This window comes from Cyrtonyx montezumae, unplaced genomic scaffold (assembly GCF_038088225.1).
Source record: "Cyrtonyx montezumae isolate F1298 unplaced genomic scaffold, pur_monq_1.0 scaffold_6, whole genome shotgun sequence".
Lineage (NCBI taxonomy): Eukaryota > Metazoa > Chordata > Aves > Galliformes > Odontophoridae > Cyrtonyx > Cyrtonyx montezumae.
Genome location: NW_027072067.1, coordinates 3,920,131 through 3,943,051, shown reverse-complemented (window position 1 = coordinate 3,943,051; position 22,921 = coordinate 3,920,131). Strand labels below are relative to the sequence as shown.

The 22,921-nt window shown below is 48.6% G+C and overlaps 1 protein-coding gene across 1 annotated transcript in view; it reads left to right on the top strand.

The window, feature by feature from the left end:
* Positions 1-17,177, top strand: part of MGLL (monoglyceride lipase) — a 51,794-nt gene extending 34,617 nt beyond the window's left edge. Inside the window, exons 4-8 of the mRNA XM_065749269.1 lie at positions 4,321-4,457; positions 5,474-5,584; positions 11,441-11,530; positions 15,523-15,738; positions 16,149-17,177. Of these exons, the coding sequence (XP_065605341.1) occupies positions 4,321-4,457; positions 5,474-5,584; positions 11,441-11,530; positions 15,523-15,738; positions 16,149-16,274 (680 nt within the window). The 3' untranslated portion in view covers positions 16,275-17,177. The remainder of the gene's footprint in view (positions 1-4,320; positions 4,458-5,473; positions 5,585-11,440; positions 11,531-15,522; positions 15,739-16,148) is intronic.
* The last annotated feature ends 5,744 nt before the right edge of the window (positions 17,178-22,921 follow it).

Sequence of the window (22,921 nt, the reverse complement as noted above, 5' to 3'; positions counted from 1 at the left end):
AAACTGTATCTGCTTCATTTTGAGCTTTAAAGGTGGGCATTGGCAAAGCACTGTGCTGTATCACTGCCCATCCCATCTCCAGTTTGGGGAAGAAACCTGAGTCCTGAGGAACAAAGCAGATCTTTCACAATGTTCATAAACGCTTAGCACTCCTTCAAACCCCTCCTCCAAAAGGCATTCAGCTATTTGTTTCAAATGGACTTGTCAGATTCCAGCAGTAGATCTCTCCAGTAAGCTTACTGATCAAAGAGGTAGAGAAAGAAGAGGGTCTTCAGACTGAGCTTAGCACAGGATCTTGCAAAAATCCTTTCTTTGCTGCTGCCCATTGTGCTGCAGTGTGCTGGAGCAGTAAGATCACCTTTCTGACCTCCCACGGCCCCTTTGGGAGTGAATCACATCCATGCTCTGGCTTATTAAACCAGAGGCTGCTGCAGCAAGCCTTGCAAATGGCCCCACTGACATCATTAAGAAGAGTCCTTTTAGTGTGGGATTCTGCTCTGCAGGAGCAGCTCATCCACTGGAGGTTGTTAATGTGGCAGGTCTCGCATTTAGCAGCTCCTGCATCCACGCTCCATCATTAGTGCAGTTCCAAATGTATTTACGCCCTGGGAGCAGTAAACTTCTCCCAACCCTCCCTCTCAGTGATTCTCCCACTTTAAACTCTTTGAGTTAGGGACATGGAATTGTTTCAGTTGCAAGGGACCCTTAAAGATCATGTGGTCCAACCCCCTGCAATGCACAGGGACACCCACAGCTCCATCAGGTGCTCAGAGCCCGTCCAACCTGACCTTGGCTGGGATGGGGCACCACCACTACTCTGGGCAGCCTGTGCCAGTGCCTCACTTCCCTTATTGTAAAAAACTTCTTCCTTATATCCAGTCTAAATCTAAATTTCCTCTCTTTCAGTTTGAAACCATTTCCCCTTGTCCCGTCACAACAGTTAGGTATTTAGAGAGAAAAAAACAAGCACATGGTGTGATGGATCCTAAGCCAGGTGTCAAGCCCTGTGCTCCTGTTGGTTATTTCTACCATCAGTTGGCTGGAGACAGCGTTTCACCTCACCAGTGCCTGTGGTGGTAGCCTTACTGCAACAAAAATGGATCAAAATCATCTCTGTTCTCCCAAAGCAGGAAGCCTCCAAATATGTGAATAGTCAAGATCCAGACTCTGCCTGGAGAGTTACTGCTCCCCTGGCAGCTTTCTCATGTCCTCTCTAAGTTTTATGGCTTTTCCATAGTAAATAGTGAGCAAAGGCTGAAAAAACAACATAGACCATAATTTCTGCTCTCCCATGACTACGAGCTTTAAGGAACACCACTGACACTAGAAAATCTACAGCTAAAGTCCGTATTTTACCCTGCGCTTTTCATGTCACCTCATCTTCTGTGGCAAAACGTCCCATCTGGAGCTTTGAGGAATGGCTCACAGCACACCTGAGCACACAGGGTTGAGCAGTGCCTTTGTTAGGAGAGTCTGGCACTAGAAGGAGAAAGAAACACATACAGCCTGGGGCTTATATAGAAGCCAGAAAGCAAGACTCTGCTCAGGTGTGATGGAGTGGAGAGCCCAGAGGGATTTTCTCATCTTGGCTCAGCATGATTTGCTGAGGATTTGAGGCTCCTCCATCCAGAGGGAACGCAGCTAAGACAAAAGTTGTCAAAGCCCCTTCTCATTTGTTCTTCTCCCTGTTTCTCAGCAGAGGAGCTGTTCAGCAGCCTTCCCCGTTACCAACCCAGATAAGGATGCAGCTCTCTTTAAGATGAGCAGTGCTGCTGAGCTTACCCAAACTGAGATGGCTCCTTTATACAGGCAGAGCGACACCTATGCAATGATAATTCAATCCCCAGAGCCCTCTCACCATCAGGTATTCCACTGCCAAATCCTCAGCTTTGTCTTCCTGCTCAGGCAGTCAGCATTATTCCACCCAGAGGGGGATGTAGGGTTGGAGGATCTACAGCCACAGGGGGAATCATGCTCTGAGGTCATGCTTTCAGGCAGTGTTTACTGATCACAAGCCACTCTTCGTGCCCCCACATTGATAGAGCTGCAGTCTGAACAAACACATGCAGAAAATAGCATATTGGGCCAGACCTCTGCAGTCTTTATTCAGACTTTGTTAGACTTAGCTCCTTTGCTGATACTTTCTGAGCTGGGAGATTCAAACTTTCAATAAACTCATTCTCTGGTGGAATAAGTTTGGTTTCTTACAGAGGAGGAGAGGAAAGGAATATACACAACCAATGCCATCTAGCAGGGAGTATTGGTGCAAGGGCTTGCATGGTCTTCTTATACCACATATGCAGACAAACTGCTCCCCAAGCACTGCTGTGTGCCATGAGCAGGGAACAGTAGCTTAGTAGCTAAAAGCACGTTCGTTAAGCAATCAATAAAATTACCATAAACCTGGAGAAACTCAGTGGTCTGCTCATCAGAGCTGCTGCTCAGGCATTTCTTGGCTTCCCAAGCATAGATACCTCTCTGTTACAGGCAGCGTCGTTGTTGTGTAGTAGGACTGACAACCACAGAGGCCTTCCAGACCTGCCTCTCTCTCTTCAGGAACAGGGCAAAGCCTCACAGCTCCAAAACAGACTCACAGCCCATATACAGACCTGGGCCACAGCGATGCTGCTATTTCTGCTTGCTCAGCTGTCTCGCACAGACTGCACAGAAAGAGATATGAGAAGCAAGTGCACCGGAGAAAAAAGAAGTGGAAGTGCAGAGCTCTGCTAAGAGAGCAGGTTCCTCCCTCTGGACTGCTCAGCTCCTATCAGCTTGTTAAATCTGCAGTTCAAATGTTGAGCAGAAGACACATTTGAGCTACACAAAGTGAGATGACAGTATATGGAGGTTGGGAAAAAGATCCGCTAGCCCCACACATGGCTTTAGTTCTATAGATCATTTTAATTGGCTCTTCAGATTTGCTTCTGGCCACTGACCCATGGAAGATGCTTACTGCATCATATTTTGGCAGAAACTGGAGTGAGTGCATGGAGAGCAGCACTAGTAATATATTATTTGCAATTGACCAGGATGACATCTCTGTGTTGGTTGGGCAGATATCATGGCTGATTGCTGTGCTCGCTGCCATGAGTCCCAGCTCTGGAGACCACCTGGAAGAGCAAACAAGCAAGCTCAGGTTTTCTTAGACATCAGGATTCAACAAGCCATTACCCTCTGTGGCTTTCAATCTCTCCCTGCAGTCTGGTTCCACCAGAGAAGCCCCAGGGAGGCACACGCAAGGGGGGGAGGGTGATGTTTGGCACCCCCTACACTCCATCAGTATGGAAGTGGTTTGCATAGCATTTTTCCCTTCACTGTTCTCCTGGAATAGAAACCAACAGGGAACTGCTTTTAAGGAAGAATCCCATCCCTGGTAGATACCATCACATACGTGTGGTGTGGTACACATGCAAAGTGCTTCCCCAAGGTGGATTCCACTATACTGTAAGGGATGCAGTTTAGTGGGGAAATATTGGTGGTAGGTGGACAGTTGGACTAGATGAGGAGGTCTTTTCCAGTCTTGGTGATGCTGTGACTAATTTCAAGCCTTTGTGAGCTCAGAACTGCCTGGGACTGTGCTCGTGGATCTGCTGAGTCCACCTCTGCCAGGGATACCACCACTGTTTCCATGGCAACTCTTCATCTCCCATTTTTGTCATTCCTTTCCCTTTGATTAGACGAGATAATTCCCAGATACAGAATGAACCAGCAGCACCCAGGTACAGCACAGTTTGCGTGAGCACTTGTTTAGAAGGGGCATGCCACCTGATGTATCCCCGCTACGGGCTGCTGCCTCCCCCACCACTTGGCCTCTGCTCCTCAGCTCATAGTAGGAAGGCTCCCAGCTCACCTCCTGCTCCAGAGCAGCACTGAGCAGAGGACTCTGCAATGCTCATGCACACCCACACGTTGGAACAGCCTATATCCAAGGTCCATTAAGTTTATAGAAATTGTATCCAGCGTTCAGAATTTTTTCCCTTTCGTGGCAGTGCTCGTGCAGTAGTTCTCGCTCTACAGTGAACCATCAGATTCCAACAGCTACGATCCTTTATACTTCTGCAGCAGTCTTTCTGTTGAGAGATCACTGAACAGCTGAGGTCGTCAGGGACCTCTGGGTCCACGTGCTCCTTCCTCAGGGACACCCAGAGTTGAGTGCCCACGATCACATCCAGGCATCCTTTGAAGACCTCCAAGGAGGATAGCCTCAAAAAGACTGCAGGAGAAGGACAATAACAGCCCAATAGGCACATTTCAATAAAGCTTTTCTTGACTGCAACTGCTGTAAATCACTCAGATGCACGTTTCTCTTTTCCCCTACAGTTGGCCATGGGCAGAGTGAGGGGGATCGGATGGTCGTCTCTGACTTCCACGTCTTCATCAGGGACAGCTTGCAGCACATTGATCTCATGAAAAAGGATCATCCAGGGCTGCCCATCCTCATCCTGGGGCACTCCATGGTAAGCATCTTCCCACCCCTCCTTGCAGGGTACAATTGATTGGTCAGCATGCCTTACTGCACAAGTTCTGCCTCCACTATAGCTAGCCCTTAACTTCTCTGCCTGGATCACGGCCCTAATTAGTGCCCATTTGCAACAGTGGACCTGTTTTTCAGTGGGACCTTTCAATTATGCTGGGAACCCTACAAATCCTACCACCTCCCTGTAGCACTGGGCTTCTCCTTTCATTTTACTCAGTAACCAGGAGGGTAAGCCCTCCAAAGCTTTGTGAGCAGCTAGGGGATGAAGCACGAAAGCACTGCATAGCCTCATTCTGTTAAATAACCTTACAGGGAAACGTACCAAGGATTAGGGCTGCAAAAACAAAGGCAATGATTTGGTGAACACATCTGAAGTCGGGTTCTGACAGCACGGGCCAAATCCCTTTATTCAAGCTAGCAATATTCCCATTGATGTCATTGATCTTCTCCCCCTGCCTTCCTGGAGGAGAGAAAAATGAATAAGTGCTTTGGGATTCAGCCCATGCTCAGATAAATGATTGTTCTTGCATAAGAACGCATGGCATGCTCTGAAGTGCTCGCAAAGCCGCTGTAACAAGGAGCTAATTTCCCAGCAAGGTCTTTCAGATGCTTCTGGCTGCTGCTCTATTTAACAAGCCCTTGCTTCTCTGGAAGCGTGGAAAGTCACCAAAGATTTCCCTTGGCAACTAATCCTGTGCAAACTTCCCCCAGCGAGCCAGCCAAGTCCCTGCAACCCCCAGCCCTCCTTCTGTCCTCAGACTGAGCCCGGCCACAATTGGCTCAAAATGATGTGCACGGTGTCAGGCTGGGCTGGAGTGGTATCTGTGATGTGGAAAAGAAGGACATTTAACTCCCAGTAATGAGTGAGGATTTCTGCATGCTGGGTAGTCCGGGCAGAAATTGTTTGTTTTTTTGAACTAAACCCTTCCACTAACAGGATTACCATATAAGCCAGATGTTGTGAGCTGCACTAAGCCCTGTTATTCTGCAATGCAGGGGGGAGCCATCTCCATTCTGACAGCCAGCGAGAGGCCCAGTGACTTTTCAGGCATGCTGCTGATCTCTCCTCTGGTGGTTGCCAGCCCAGAAGTTGCCACCCCCATCAAGGTAAGAGCCAACAAGACATCTCTTCCATGGAAGGAAACTTACTGAGATCTCCAGCCTTCTCCTCTTAGAACAAGTAAAAATGGTTTCAAACTAAAAGAGGGGAGACTTAGATTGGACATAAGGAAGACTTTTTCTACAATAAGGGCAGTGAGGCACAGGCTGCCCGGAGAGGAGATGGGTGCCCCATCACTGGAGACAGCCAAGGTCAGGCTGGATGGGCTCTGAGCACCTGATGGAGCTGTGGGTGTCCCTGTGCATCACAGGGGTTGGACCACATGGCCTTTAAGGGTCCCTTCCAACTCAGATGATTCTACAAGAACACCAAACCCACTGAGATAGGTACCGCCTGAATGCCAATCAGTACATTGCTTTGGAGTGCCTCTCCCACAGCAGCACCCTCTGTTTGAAGGGGAAGTGAATCCTGAACTCATCTAGAAAAGCCTATGTAAATGGGAACCAGGGAGCAATGCACTACAGGAGGTGGGAGCAGACTGTGCTGTCATCACACGCCCCACAGCAGCCCACGCAGCGCCGGCCTTCCCCTTCCTCTCAGTTTTCTCCCTGACTCATACAGAGCCTGGTACAGTTGCAACACAGGCTGCTGGCGATGTCAGGGCAGGGTTATTTTAGACATTCGGGGGATGACTGATTTCTAAACAAAGCTAGAGTTCTTGAGCCCCAGGAATCCACGAGCCTGAATGGCTTCCAGCTAGAGCATCACAGCCCCAACATCAGCACCATCTGTGGCTACCACCTTGTGCATTTCCTTCTGTTGGTATTCAGGCTTTACCTCCTCCTGTCCACATCTCCCACCCTGGGTTATTTCTGACCCCAGTTTGCGCTGCCTGCTCTGTCCTCCTCCAGGGAGGAGGCCAGCCCTCAGCTCTCCCGCCCTTTCTAGATGCTTAAAGAATAAACAACTCTAAAAAGAGACTGTAAGCAAAGGGAAGGACCAAGCTAAGGCAGCAGTAATGAGAGAACAGCTCATTCCCACAGTCCTCATGCCTTTAACCTTTCTCCTTAGACTCTTCTAGGGCTAGCTTCTCATTTTCATCTACTTCTGAACTATTTCTCCTCCTAACCTTTCTCCTTAGACTCTTCTAGGGCTAGCTTCTCATTTTCATCTACTTCTGAACTATTTTTTTTCTCTTATTTTTTTCCTGAGAAAAAGGAGACATCTTGCTTCAGCTTTCAGCATAATCCTGTCACACCTTGTGCTGTACCTAAGCCACTGACTGACCCCACAAAAGACGATTACAAGCCCCAAGGGTGGCTTTTAATCATCTCTCTCTTCCATAGAAGGAAATGTGTTGAGACCTCCAGCCTCGAAATGCCAAACCCCGCTGAGAGCTGCACCACCTGGATGCCAGTCAGTGTTTTCCTCATGAGTGACTCCCCACAGGAGGAAAATACAGAAAGCTTTTCTTCCTTTTAGAGCTATTCAGTTTACTAGATGCCAAATCCTTTCTGAAATAAGGACTAACCAGCTCTATGGAAATTAGTGTTGCTGCAGTCTGGCTTCTTGCAGGTCAGTAGCAGATAGTAATGACATTTCAATGCAGGAAATCCTAATCTCTAACTGGAGTATTGCAAAGTTGTTTATGGGGTCACATTCCTAGGGAGCATCTCAAGCACAATAATAGCAGTTCACAGTGCATTCCTTTCTCTCAGATCTATTGCTGCTTCTCAAAACTGATAGAGATGTAATTATTTTTGAAATCTCTGCTGCATCAAATACATTTCAAAATCATTCCCAGAGTTGGAAAGACATTTGCAAGAGGAAGGAGTGAAAGCAAGCAGAGTATTCGTGCAAAAGCTGCCATTTTCCAAAAAGCTGAGCTCAAAACATTGGTGTGCTTTTTCCTTCTGAGAGCCAAAGGAAACAGCATTGGTGCCAGTGCCTCTGAGGCACAAAGGCTTCGGTTTTCCCCTGGAACCGGTGCGACTTTCCAGGCCGTGAGCCATTTCCCAAGGACCACTGCATTCAGCCCATCGCTGGGGCAGTTTCCAGCTGAGCAAGAATTTACCTTGGCTAAACAAATGAGAGCTCAAAGCAGCAACACAATTCATCCAGTGCCCTGGGAATCCTGATTGAAACATCCACCTTACTTGTTCTGAACCCAGTGAGGAGAGCAGGGTCCCGCTGCTCTCTCTGGACCCAACTTGGCTCTGAGCCTTCTATATTTCAAAGGATGCAAAGGGACAGAAACCACACGTGCTGACGAAGAGCAGCATGAGAATAAGAAAGCGTGTCCTGCTGAATTTCTGCTGATGAGTGCTGTGAAATAGAGTGGGCAGCACAATCTCAGAAATAATAACCATTACCCCCAGCATATGCCTGACACAATCAGTACACAAGAATGGCTCTTTGCTTCTTGAGTTTTCCATTTGGCCTCTTGCAGAGGTATGGAGACATCATACCTGGCATCTCCCTGATCACATACCATATCATATTCCTGATATCCCATCTCCCCGACATCCCTGCGCCCATTGCTCTCAGCCTGATAACAAGAGCTCATCACAGTGTTCCTCCCAGAGAGTTTTCTGCTCAGCCAAACGAGCCTGGCTAACTTAAGCAGCTCACACATCACCTTTTTGATAATCCAGCACATTTGTCAGTGAACTGCACTAAAAAACATTCACTCAAGCAGTTGGTCAAGAAGAGATCCTGAGAGAGAAGCAAGCACACAGACCTCCCCTGTGTGTGGGTACAGGGATTGCTCTGTTCAGAAGAAACACATCCACACTGCAAAGCATCCGTGCAGTTAAACCAATGCAAAACCCATGAAGTCAGCTTTGAGTTGCACTTCCAGTCAAGAGGCAACGTTCAGATCTCCATTTTGAGCTTATTTGGAGATTACTCTCACAGAGGAGGAGGTGGGAGATCTGAACTGTGCTAGGATTTCACACACCTGCATTGAGCAACTCAGCAGTGCTCTGAAGTGTCATCCTCAGCCCAGCCAATATCTCCAGCATTGCACTCTTGGTCATTTGGGAGCAGTTATCCCAAGAACCAACAATTGCCACTTTGAACCAACAGGGACATAAACTCCTCATATATCAAACACAGCCAGTCCTTCAATAACATGGCTTTTAATTAAAGTCCAGCATGTCACAGCTCGCATCACATTGCTCATAATTATTGGAGGCCCAGGGGAACCTTTTAACTTTTTGATTATAACGTAAAATTTCAGGTTCCCACTGGATGTGACCTTGAGTCATAGGACACGAGGTAATGGCCTGAAGTTGTTCTGGGGAGGTTCAGGTTGGATATTAGGAACAGTTTCTTCTCAGAAAGAGCTGTCAGGCACTGGCTCAGCTGCTCAGGGAGTGGTGAAGTCACCACCCCTGAAGGTGTTCCAGAACCATGGAGATGTGGCACTGGTTATGGGCATGGTGGGGAGGGTTGGGGTTGGACTTGTCATCTTACTGGTCTTTTCCAACCTGAATTCTATAATCCAAACGTGGAGGGTGTACTCCCAGCAGGTCTGAAGACCCTCCAAAAATCAGAGTCCTTTCCCAATGAGTCTTTCATACCAAAAGGTTCTGCCTGTGTGCAAATATGAGTTCATGTGCACACAGAAAATACATATACGTGGGCACATCTAATGTGTTACCTACAGAGCCTGGGGCTTCTCGTATGCAGCTGAACACCAGAAACATCTGCACTGACACCACTCACCTGGGCTGGAAGTGCTTGGGCCCAGATCCAGCTGTATTTCTGTAGCAGTTTGGCAAAACTCCAGATACGTGCAGAAGCTTCAGGAATTTTCCAAAGCGTGTCACAGAGGTCATCCGTAGGCTGTGGAGATAAGCACGTAACGTTAGAACAGAGAAATGGCCAAAAAACTGCTTTGCTCATCACCACCAAACATATGACTTCTTCCATAATCTAAGAAGATACCTACTAACTTTCTCCTAAAGCTGAATTCAAAAGCAGGGAAAGCCCTGCTCCCCGTTTTATGCGTGGTCATAGACCTAACTGTCTATTGCCTTAATAACAGTATACAGAATCTGCAGCTGACATTCTAAGCAGATCTTGAGAGAGCATCAGCTAACCTCTCACGCCGAGATTTTCCTCTTCACTTAGTGGTCATTAGGCACAGCAACTCACCCTAGCACTTAACTCAGGCTCCAATTTTAGGGCAGCCTAATTGCCTCAGGTTGGCACAGTAACGTTCAGAGGCAGGCACATCCAAACCACTATTCAGATCTCAGAGGTGTTCTGAGCTTGTTTCTCTCAGCCTTCGTAGGCTGAAAAGGAAACCTACAACAATTACATTTCCAAATTAAATGCCTCAGCAAAGGATCTACAGTTACTTTCCACATATCTGGGTCAGTGTAAGTGGTTTAGAGAAGCAAAACTTATGTAGTATTGTCAGCTTAAAGTCCTTACCTAGAATTCATTCCAGTGAATATCTCAAATCATCACAATGCATTAACACAACAGAAAAAAACCTCATTCTTGCTCATTGTACTTGCACCTGTGGGAGTATGTTTTTAATGGGTCAGCTCCAGAGATCTCAGGATAGGTTACTTTCATTCACACAGTCCAATTTTGACATGGTTTGGTGGGCAAGATGGAGATGAGCTGATAGTTTGACTTGATCTGAACAGCATTTCCAGCCTTAATGATCCTATGAAATGATGACACCTGTGTAAGAACAGGCAGCAGCAGGTATAGCTGCTTTAACCCCAAGAAAGAGAGCACTCACATTCCACTAACAAAGAAGACATCACTCGCCCCTTTCCAAGAATCAGGGCTTACCAAACACTACAAATAGAGAAGCTTCCCTGCCCCCCATTGCTTACACCTGTGCTCCCAGGACGGGCTACACCCCATCACCAGGTGCTCAGTCACTGGTTCAGGCCCTGACCTGATGGTTCCCGTGCACCTTGTTGGTAGCCACATCCAGCCCAAAGCACAGGTTCTCAGATCTGCTCTGAGTCCTCACTGCTTGTCACGTTGGACGACTTTGACTTCAACCTTGTGTTATTCCTCTAATATCATAATTACTCTGTCATGTATCATCTGTGATCCAAAATGTCAGAGCGCTTCAGAAGTGATTAAATCTAAGCAGAAACAGGGAACATAGGTGACAGCTCACCTGCAGGTATTAGCTGAGAACACAGAGGGGCTTGTAAAAAAACAACATACACTAATGGCACAATTTCTGACTCAGGTGGTGATCACTTAATTAAAGACAGCTACCAAAGGTCAGAGCAGAAACACAGTACCAACGTGCTTGTAGTGCTATTCAAATGAGTGATTTTCATCTGCCAGTGGTTTCAGGCCTGGGCTGCTGAATGCTTTTGTGTTTCCTTCCCAGGAGACAAGTGAGCAATAGATTCCTTAGCCAACGTGTGCACATTTTGTTGTTGCTTATTTGCAGATTCCCCTGAGGATCTGCTTTATCAGAAAGAGTGCAGCTCCTGCAAATGGCACAGAGTGTCACGTGCACCACAGCCTGAAATCAGAGCTGGGGCAGCAGGACAGGGCAGTGACAGCCACAAAAAAATAACAGCTCCGTGGGGAACGGAGACAGCTTTTTCCTATCAAGGTGCCTCACCCATACCTTTTTGGAAATTAACTTGAGGGTGAGAAAGAGGAAAGGGGTGATGAAGTTGCAGTGCGGTGGACTGAGAGCTGACACATGTCAGACCTGCACACCCACCCAATCCCAGGAGCAGTTTAGACACTCACTTTAAGAGAAATGCTTTAAAATATAGGACAGATCTCTATCCTGTGTCACCTGACGTTTCTCAACTGTTTAATTTCAGCACTGATTCCCACCAGCTCAGGATTGGGTCCTCTATGCCTCTCTGGCCCTAACCACTTGCTTTTCTCTTCCACAGGTTTTTGCAGCAAAAGTACTCAACCTTGTGCTTCCAAACTTGTCTCTGGGATCAATAGATCCAAGTGCCATTTCCCGGAACAAGAAGGAGGTGAGAACCTTAATGCCACTTAAAGTTACTGCGTAGTCGGTATCCTGTTGCATCCTTCTCTTTTCTCTTAAAAAAAAAAAGAAAAATCAAACACAAAAAGCATTTTGCTAAATCACAAGAGCTAGATCCATGCCCTTTTGCACAGAGCAGGACATGTGGCTCACCATGGGAAAGCAGCTCTGGCTCCCTGCATGCCTCCTGCTCCACCACCACTCCTCACTGCCTGCAAATGCTACCAAAGGCTGCATTTCCAACCCTGCTCTTTCAAGTGCAAAACTCCAGTGCCAGAGGTTGGTATTCCTGCTTTCACACCAGGATTGCATCGTGCTGAATGCATTCAGACAGATGAAAAAAAGCACGCTTGCCCTGAAGACCTCGTTACAAGCTCTCCTGGATTGCACTCTGGCTCTGCCACAGCCTTTCCAAACGGATTATGTGTTCTTTCTGTGCCTGGGAATAATACTGAAGCGAGCTGCAGTGAAGCAGCCATCGTAACAACCTAATTCCAGCTCCACTGCCAGTGTGAATGGAGTGGTTCCAGGATCAACTTCTGTCAGTGCCATCGTAGCTTGAGACTCTTCTCCCATTCACACCTTCTCCTAGCAAAAACCACTGCAGCCCATTCATGCCACCACTGGCACAGCCAGATGTCCCTGCAACTGCTGCCACAACACCTGACAATTCTCTTTCCCTCTCGGTGTGGAGGTAGGAGAGCAAGCAGGGAGACACGGTCAACAGGTGAGTGAAGCTGCTTGGTCCAGAGAGGGGAATGACCCAGAACTTGGTGTATTTCAGAAAGACTGAATGGAGAACGCAGCACCCAAAAGCAGGAGAGCTCACTGCTGTGGCGAGCTGCTCCGCTGACAAATGCTGTCACTTCTACTGCACACACAGTGCTAGAATTGAAGCTGAAAGGATCAGAAAGGAGCAAAGATGGTGTCAACTGATGCAGTGCATCAGCTTCAGTGCATTTAACTTGTACCGTTGACTCACCCATTAGAAAACTGCAAAGAAAATGAATCTCACAGAAGAGAATTATGAAGGCTGGAGAAGACCCCTGTGACCTCATCCATCCAATTGCCACCAGTACTGCCCACATCCCTCAGTGCCACATCTCCACAGTTCTGGAACACCCCACGCAGCACGTGCCAACGCATTACCACTCTTTTGAAGAAAAAATTCTTCCTAATGCCCAACCTGGCTCTTTCCTGGCACAACTTGAGGCCATACCCTCTTGTCCTATTGAATAGCAATCAGGCTTCCAGGGTTCAGGTCTAGGAATCCAAGGCTGTTCCCCCTCCCTGAGCAGTGAGCGTTGCTGGGACATGCGGCTCTCTGCCCGACTCAGGGTCATTACACAGCACTGTGTCACATCTGCTCTTTAAGGATGGCAGTTTTAAACACACCTGCTTCCAACAGCTGGATCTTCTGCTGGAAACTGCTGCACTAAAAGGCATGACAAGAGGAAAGTGCTGATGGGAGACACCCCAGTCATAATACAAGAAGAGTGTCAGCGAACTTCCTTAATTTACCACACAACGTTGTCCAAATATTTCCCTATTCCATGGGAACAATTTATAATAAGCACTATCCTGTGTTGTTTTACCTTTTTTTCCACCCAAATATTTACTGCTGCTCCCACTGCTGCGTGATGCTCCAAGTCTCAAGAGCTTCCTGTGTGTGTTGTTTTTTCTCTGCCCTTCCCCTTCCCGTGCAGGAAGGGAAAGCATTTCACGGCACATGAGAACAGGTCTGCTTCGGTATGCTCACAATGGAGGGTCTTCAGAACAAGGCTGCTCCCTGCCTTGCTGCCTGCCCATGAACTTGCCTCTGGCACAGCAGCAACGGGCTGCAATGCACTCAACAGAAGGTAACACAGCATCTCATCCTCTGGCTGCCACTGGCACACACTCCACCCTCCCTTTGGACACGGGTTGCACGGCCTTAAAGCACACAGTGTGCTGGAAACATCCATTATTTATATGTTAAACATATTCTTCTGCCCGGCCAACTTTTCATTCTCTGGAAATATTTTTGGGATGTCATCCAAGAATTTCCTGGTGAGGCTGTGTTCCCAGCAGGCTGTCCTCAGGGTGTACGCACCGCAACACAGGATGGCATGGAGATGCTCCTTTGATCCATTTGCAGTATCAAATGCAAGAGACACGAAAGAGAGCAAGGTACAACCTCAAAACCCCACTCCTGCTTCCAGGGTATAACAGCATAACCTGTAATAGTCTCAAAATGAAACAGGACAAGTAAATTGCCTTCATCGCAACAGCGAGCTCCTAAATCTTTAATTTTTTTCCTTTTTAATTATTTAATTTCTGCTTATTAGCTTGAAGCTGTGGACAAAGCTTCTGCTCTGCACTTACACCATGCTCTGAGCATTAGCTTTCCAACAAGGATTTTGTTGGTTCACGGGCAAAAAGATCCTCCCACCCACTGCTGATGGATCTGGGATGGGATAAAGTTACTGTTTTTTCCCCTTCCATCATCTATACAAAAACATTTGTTGACAGCTCAGTAGCTAAAACAATTCCCTGTTCTTTAGGAAGAGAGCAAGAGATAGAAACTTATTAGGTCATTCTCCTAGCACGTATGGCACAGGGGATGCATAGCACACATTAATTCATCAACATTATTTTACTCCACGGGAAGAGAATTTCTGTTAGTCCACCACCCACTTCTCCTGATTCTGCCTCTCCCTCAATTCCTTCTGTTAAAAGTATAATAAATAACAAAACATCTCAAGGCTGTGCTGCTTTAGTGCAGCACTAACTTAGACACGAGCTCAGCTGAAGCAAGAGTAGCCAGTGCAACCCAGTGGGTTTGCTCAAAGTGGGGGACAATGGGACATGGTTTAGCAGGCAATATTGATGGCAGGTGGACAGTTGGACTGGATGATCTCAGAGGGCTTTTCCAACCATAATGATTCTATGAAAACGCTGATGGAATTCAATGAAGCAAGAAGGCAATGGGGAAAGACCTCTGTGCACCTGTGCCTCCCTGCCAGCTCCATTTCCAGTGCTTCGTGCCCCAACACATTTAAGATGCCAAGGAAGAAAATCAGCTCTATACCCTTAGCAAACGAATGTCCCAGTTGGGAAAGCCCCACCACGTTGTGTCCTCCTGCCTTCCCAGTAACCTCACAATGTCCTCACCTTCCTGCAGAGCGAGGAGAGCTTGAACAAGACCTCTGTGTCCGCAAGGAGAGAAGGTGGCTTTGGCTAACCTATAAAGAACCCTCGTTTCTACAAACATCTGCCAGGGCCAAGAGAAACCTGGAGGCTGTGCCAGAGACCAACTCGTGATCAAAGCATTCTGGCAAATACTGAGATGGCAGTGGCTGTGTGGGCCGTCTCCATGTACAGTATACAAATATTTACTGTAGATTTGCCTGCTGCGGTAACTGCTCCTTCCTAGCAACTTTCTGCACCAGCTCTGGTGTATTTTTAGCCTCTCACAGTCTGGCTGAGCAAGTTGTTGACTTTTTTTCTTGCCTACCCCTAATCCCATCGTTATGTCTGCATCCTCTGTACCCAGAGCAGAGCATCTGTGTACAAGCACTGCACAGCAGACACGTCAGCTACCTGCAGGCCTAGGTCACAAAATCCTAGGTTGGAGGGGGCCTTAAGGACTATCTCATTCCAACCTGTGGACTAGTTGCCCCATGCCAGCTCAGGCTGCCCAGTGCCCCATCAAACCTGGCCTTAAATACCTCCAGGGATGGGGCATCCACAGCTCTGGGCAGCCGTGCCAGTGCCTCACCGCTCTGAGCACAGAATTTCTCCCTCACTGTTAGTTAGGGAGAAACAGGCAGCCATTATTCAGTTGCAGACGTGGTGAAGATGTCAGCCCTGACAATGGCAGGAATTCTTGATGGGGCAGGAAATGAGCGTGCGAGCCAAGGATAGAGCCTCCTCACCACCTGCTCTGCCCTTTCCGCATGAAATATTGCTAACCTGAAATCACCCCTCTCTCCCTGCCAGATAGAGTCCTACACATCCGACCCCCTGGTCTACCACGGTGGCATGAAGGTCTCCTTTGTCATCCAGCTGATGAATGCCATTGCCAGAATCGAGCGAGCTCTCCCCAAGCTGACTTTGCCCATCCTGGTGCTGCACGGCTCTTCTGACAAGCTCTGTGATATCAAAGGCTCCTATTTACTGATGGACACGGTGCAGAGCCAGGACAAGACACTGAAGGTCAGCACTCTCTCTCCATTTTTAGGATGCTGTCCCGCAAGGGTAGGGCTCGGCACCACTCACTGCAAAGCTCACACTGGGGAAGCAGGACTGGTGCCTGGCAAACCCAGCAAGTTCCCAGCCCCTCAGGGAAGGAAGGAATGCTTGGTGTTGAGCAGAGCAGGGTCTATCAGCACAGAAGATCTCTTTTTGAGGCAGAGTATGCCAGAGCCAATGGCATCCCTTTGATAAGTTGACACACACAAGATCGCTGAGGTTGGAAAGACCACTAGACCTTCTGGTCCAAACCACACCTGGGAGAAAAAACAGACAAGGAGTGGGATCGTGGGTGTTGCCAAGAGGAGCTGAAGGCTGCTCTGCCCATGAGGTTGTCTGTTCAGTGCTAATCCCTGCTCTCTCCCTGTCTGCAGGTGTACGAGGAAGCCTACCATGCACTGCACAAAGAGCTGCCTGAGGTCACCACCTCTGTCTTCACGGAAATACTGACGTGGGTCGGCCAGAAGGTCTCAGCAGCTGGAGAAACCAGCCAGACCTAAGAGCAATTCTTTCTGCAGCTCTTACTGGGGTTTCCTGGGAATAGAAGCTTTCCTGAATAGAATTCTCTCTGGAAAAGATCTAGCGTGGAGGGACTCGTGGGATATTTTTGCCATACACAGTGTAAGGGGTGGGGAGAGAGGCACAGGGTGGATGTTACTGGTGTAAATGACCCTTGCCATAATCTGAGGAAGCACTGACAGCTGTGGGAGCAGCCCCCAAAGCCTTCCAGGTTGGGAAATTTTAGTGAGATTCCCCTCACTCACCGAGCTTCCTCCATCACTTCCTCTTCTCTGCTTTCGCGGGGGTGGCAGGGGTGTATTAATACTGCAATAATTTTTTTGGTATGTTAGAGAAACCAGTACCTTCCACTTGGCAGTTTCAATTCCCTATCCCCACCACCTGGTCCTTTCACAGCCCTGGCTCTGGAGAGAGGAGCGGGTGAGCATAGACTCAAGCCCACGCATCCCATTCACAAACCAGGCTATTCCCAATGCCAAACCCCATCGCCTCTGCAAGATGAACTATTCTGTAAATAGTTGTAGGGGCTGCTTTTCTTCAACCCCTTCTTTTTTCCTTTTTTCTTTCTTCCCCACCCCCCATCTTGGGATTAATCATTTGCGCTACTGAAACTGAAAAAGCAGAGTTATATGAGAATATAGTAATATAATATATGATGTATATAGAGGTGGTTGGGAGCTGGGGAAGAAATGGGAGGAGAAGCTAGAAAAAGGTTAATTGTTCATTCTCTTGGTGAGGATGAATGTTGCCCCATCGGGATCCAGCCCTCTCACCATAACTTTACAATCATAATCTGTTGTTTCATCAGTTGGAAAACGTCCTGAGAAAAACCACTAGAGAGAAGTACAGAGCACCTGGTGGGTGGGGATTAGCAGCAGGCAGCTTCACGGTCCCCTGCTTCAGCAGGAAACCCACAGCATGACCCCAGCTCACCACCAAGCTCCTGCCCACCTCCTGCCCCTCTCCATCCACCTCTGCAAGTGAGGACACCGGGCTGCCCCAAGGTGACAAACCTCACGATGGGGCCCGGTGCTGCTGCCCCAGGCTGGATCCTGCCCCATGGGGGTCTTGCCCCTTCCTCCTGCCCTTGGAGCTGCTTCTGGAGAGATCCAGGAAAGGGACCTCTGTGCAATAGCAGGCAGAACCCATCAGCATGGTGGGATGCAGGATGTGTGGGTGCAGGATGCATTCTTGCCATCACCCCTACGTGCCCAAGTCAGGAAAGCTCTCTTATAGAGGTGAAAGCAGGCACTTTTCCACTTGTGTTTTCCTGCCTTTAAAGGGAGGAACCAGCTGGAGTTCTCCCAGCTCGTGATTAAAACAGCATTCCTGCGCAACCACGTGCTCCCACCCACCCCTGCTAAACCTGCAGTGACTCTCGCACTGTTGCTTTGCTGCAACTTCATTCTCCCAAGCAAGGGCCCTCCGTGCCAGGCACTGCTGGGAGAGGCACAGCAGCACCACGGTGGGGACCAGGCTCCTCAGGAGCAGAGCCACGTGGGTGTGACGCTGCGGTGACAGATGTCACACGGATCAGAGCAAAGCAATGACTTGAGGGTGGGATTTTCAAAAGCACTTTTCCCCAGGAAGCCAGGAGGAACGGATCAATGCCCCCCATTCTTTATGTCCCAAATTGACAAGCACTTTGCCAGGGAGCAGGAGGGTCAGAGCTCACTGCTGGCTCCCGCCTGCCCCAGGGTCTGCAGTCAGTGCCTTGCAGAGCGTGGCTCGCCCACCACACATCTGCAGTTTGGAAGGAAGGAAAGGAAGGCAGTTACGTGCACCTGGGGAACTCATCCCTCTGTCCAGCGGTGCTGGCTGCCCGAGGGAAGCTGTGATTGAAAAATCAGGTTAGCAAGCAAATATGTACCTGCTGCTCCCCTACCCTGCACATAAGCTACTTTATATTGACCCAGTTCAGTTTCCCCATGCCCTGGAGGAACCCTTCCTTCACTGACCAGATTAGCAACGAGCAGAGCTGCTGCCAAGGGAAATGTAATTAAACTATTTCCCAGCAGCGGGTCCCATGCACAGGGAGCACAGCCAGCCTTACAAATGTTGCTGTGCAGAGACCAGTCTGCCTTGGAGAAGAGGTGGCACCCGTGACCAAGCAATAGTGATGTGCAACTGCCATCCATGCCACCACCTGTAGCACTGGGAGGCCATTCCCCTCTGCCCACCACGTTTTCCACTTAGCCTGTTCTTTTTGTACCACTCTCCTCAGTACACTGCCACCACAGACCCTTGGAGATCACACTTATTTTTCCAAGTAATTTGTTTCTCTCGTTTTGTTTTGTCCCAGTTCGATAAAATACATTTATATATATATATACATATATAAAAGCATATATACATACACATGTATTTTCAGTGGGAAACCATATACAAGTTTAGGATTCTTAAAGGAATACAATGTATATTGCAACTAATAAATAAAGGTATGTTTTCTGAATGGAGCGTGTTTGGGGGCATCATTTGCTATCACCATCCCTCTAGAAAGAGATCTGAGAGACTAAATCCAGGTTTAGGTGCCCTTGCTGTCGTGAAAGTGATAGAATCACTGAGGTTGGAATAAGACCTCTAAGAACATCTAGTGCAACCATCAGCCCTACCACTGCCATAGCCAGAGGTGACCTTTCTGTTTTTAGCACAGGTTTGTTGCCCAGCCTTGGGCTCTGTGCCTATTTCCCCACCGAGCACTTAAGCCTCGTGCTGCCCTGAGCCGGTGTCACCTCTCAGGGATGTCATTATTCAGCCCAACGTCCACAAACAAGGAGCCATTTCCATAGCCCCCACCACAATGCCTCGGCATGGACTGACAGAGGGCTCACATCTGCTCAGAGCAGAGCAGGCAAGGGAAACTCTTCAGTGCCTGGAAGTACTCCACACATTCAGGAGGAAAACAACTCCTAGCAGATCAATGAAGAGTTCAGATGGGTTGCACGAGAAAGCACTGAAATCTGACCAAAGGAAACCGCTTGGCCTGGGGGAGAAACACAGGGAAACACTTGTGTCCTCTTGAAAGACAACACAGCTCCAGACCTGGAAGATTGTTGTTTAACCACACACACGATTGGAAAACGTCACATGAAGAAACAAGGAGCAGTCATCCTGGGAGGAGATGCACAGTGCCCACGTCTTGAAGGGCTTTGAGCGTACTAACCCCAGTGAGGGGCATCTCAGCAGAAAAAGCATTCTGGACATTTCACCCAAAACATTTTCAGCTCCTCAAGCAGAGATCGAACTTGCCACCAGCAAGCTTGTGTTAAAACTCTTGATTACAGTTCATTTTTACATCCAGGGAGGAGGAGGGTGCAAGGAGTTGGAGAGAGCAGATTGCTGGCTCCCGTTATGGAAGCAAACTTAATAAAATTCAGAGAAATATTGGTGGTTCTTGAGATGCTGTGCCAAGAATGTGTTAGAATAAAACCTTCTGAGCAGAAGGGAGAGAGAGAATGTCATCTTAGCCTCGATAGCAAAGATCAGCCTTCATCTCTGAAAGTATATCTCAGGGAATGGTAGCTAACGCATTTCCTTGCCTTCCCTCCAGAGCAGGTCTCTGCACAGCCTCACACAATTCATCACTGCTGCAGCCTTGCACGAATGGTATTGGGATGACCCTGGGTAGCAGAGAAGCAATAGGATAAAAGAATAAAAAGGGAGGGATGTTTTCCTGCTGGGGTTATAATGTAACCTCAGTGCTTCCATAGGAAAACTCCATCACATTCCCCTGGCTTTCTTTAAAAACAAAAGCCAAACCAAAAATACCACCCTGAGCTCACGAACCGACACATCTGACCCCAGCACAGCTCTCCTCCACCTCCCTCCTGCTCACACACTGTGCCAAAGCACAGCCTCGTGCCTTGCCATACCAGCAAGAGAGCAGGGAGCTAATGGCCCCGCTGGGACCAGCGGCCAGAAAACCACCCCACAGCCACAGCCAGGAGGGAGCAAGCCTGGAGCAGATGGCATCCTCCAGTCCCACTCTTCCCCCCCAAGCTCCGCCAGCAGCAGGAGGAGGGAGAGGAAAGCTCACACACTTGTTTCCCTGAGCTTACTTTGGGAACTGAGCAGCCAGACCCTCAAGGCCTGGGCTAGCACTCTACGTGGCACTGATCCTCTTCCAGGGCTCTCTTCAGCATCCTGAAGCACGCTGTGGATGTGTGAGCTCACAAAGCTGACCACAACTACCCACAGCAGGAAAAAACCACTCACCCACCTCATTTCCAACCTGCCCTAACGAGGCAGGCAGACATCACCTTGATTCAAAACAGGCCTCAGCTGTGACAAACTGTTTGCCAGTGTGGCATCTCTTATCCTAATAAACCCATTATGTCAAAACTGGTTTTGGCTTCGAAGGTGGAACTAAACCTGCTCTGCCAACACAGCCAACACCACCCCCCCACCCCCCCAAGAACCAAACCCAGACAAAACCCAGCAGGAGGGGAGAAGACAGCAAATACCTACATTTGTAACACTATAATATGATAGAAAGTGCAGCAGTGGCAGCATAGTAGCAAGGTCCTAGGTCACAGCAGGTAAGGATATGCTCAAATGTGGCAGCTGTGGATACAGAAACCAAGGAGACAATCTACTTACCCTTGGAAGGCCTCTGGTATGCAGGGATCCCCAGCAAGACGCCTTTGCCTCCACTGCCAACCCTCAAATGAGGGCTGGGAAGGGGTTGATCCTGGCTCCACCCCCTTGCAGTCACACAGGTGTGTTGAATTGCATGCACCTGAGCTCCCTGGGGTGGCCCTGCCTTCCCACCAGGTGCTCCATCACTGGTTCAGGCTGTGACTTAGCATTTCCACTGCAGTCCTCCAGGAGAAGAGAAAATGCCTGGGCACCCTGAGCCCTCTGAACAAGTCTGAGTAGTTAAGCACAGGAAACACTTTCTCTGCAGGCTGAGAAATGGATTTAATGGGAAGGCAGCAAGGACACGGGGTGACAAGCAGAGATGGACAGACAACCTGGGCAAGGTAAAGGAACAACACTCAAGGAACCCACCACATCCATCCAGAAATAACACCATGCTGACGTTAGTTGGTAACAAAGAGGCCACAGCAGGAAGAGATGTAGTGAAATAGACTGTTTTATTGCTGCACACATGCTTACATCTTCTTAAATATATCACTGCTCTGATAAATTTTACAATCTTCTTAATTCTGCAAGTGGCTAGTGGTAAATAAAAGGGACAGAGGCAACAGAACACAAAAAGGACACCAGCAACAGAAATAAAATCCTACATTATTTTGTGATAAAATTATTTGCAGCAAGAACGAAGTGAAATCAAATCTACATTTTGACCTGGCTCATGTTAATTAGAGAGCTTGCCTGCATGCTGACCATCTGCTGATGCATGCTTCTTCATAGTTTGTTTTGCCAAAAGGCATCTGCTGAGAAAAGAATGAGCACGTGCCTTGGTAATCCAGCTCCTGCACCTCACTCAGGACTAACAGGAGGCAAAGGCCACGTCCTGCTCTGCAGTGGCTCCGTGGGAGCCCCATGCAGGGCTGACCAAACCATTGCTGTGGAAAGCTGCCTACCAAGACATCAGAATTATGCAGAAGTAGAGGGGGTGCGGTAAACTTAACACCCTGCTTATGTTCAGTGTCATCTTCAGCCATAAATGGAGGAGAAACGCAGGGGGTGAAGCAGCTGGGCTAAGCTGTTGGCTGTCTCTGCAGCAGATTTGCATGAGACTGAGTAAGAAAGGAGGCAGCTCTGCTCTTCCAGCCTTCTTTGCCCAAAATATCTGGGACATTGCATCAGACCTTTCTAAACAGTCCTTCCCCTCCTCAAATCCACCGAGACGCCTTTACCAGTTCAAGTTGCACCGGGCTCTTTGGTGGTCTTGTCAAAGCCATCCTGAGCTTGGAGATGGACAGATGCATACATCCCCCACTCACACAACACACACACACAGCTCCTGTCCACGTCACCACGTCAAACATAAGCACGCTCTGATTGCTGCCATACTGCAACACACCCTGCACCCCCATACCCTTGTATGGCTGCAGAAAGCAAACCACAGCTCCTCCCAAGCATCCTGACACAGAAGAATTGAAGCAGCTGTGCAGCCACGATCCCTTGTCACCAAGAAACCAGTTTAACACAGAAAAGCACAGACACCTGGGGTCCCATCTCACTGTGCTCCATTCCTGCCCTGCCAGTTCTGTTCACAGCTTCTGCTAGGGCAACTCAATCCTGACATGATTTTGACAAAGTCTAGCTCCAGCAGTCAAACCCCAGTGACACTTTCTCAGTGAACCCAGCCTGCCCAGTGCAAGTGGTGCCCAAAGCCTGCCCACGAGGCTGCACACAGCTCCGGTGCACGCTGGGTACGGGCAGATGCTCTGAGCAAGGTTGGCAAGTTTGGTGAGAGCATGAGCACCTCACCAGGTGAGGTCAGACTCATCCACTCAGCAAATCCACACTTTGCAGCAAGTCCCTGCTGAACAGTGGTGCTCCAAACACTTCCCTTATCTGTGTGAAGCAATACTACCATTACAGGAAACAACACCCTGGAACTGCAGGGGACCAGTTCTCACCTCAAATGCTAAAAGCACACTTGACAGGGATTATTTCAAGCTCCCACTGCACAGAGTGACCAAAATGACAGTAT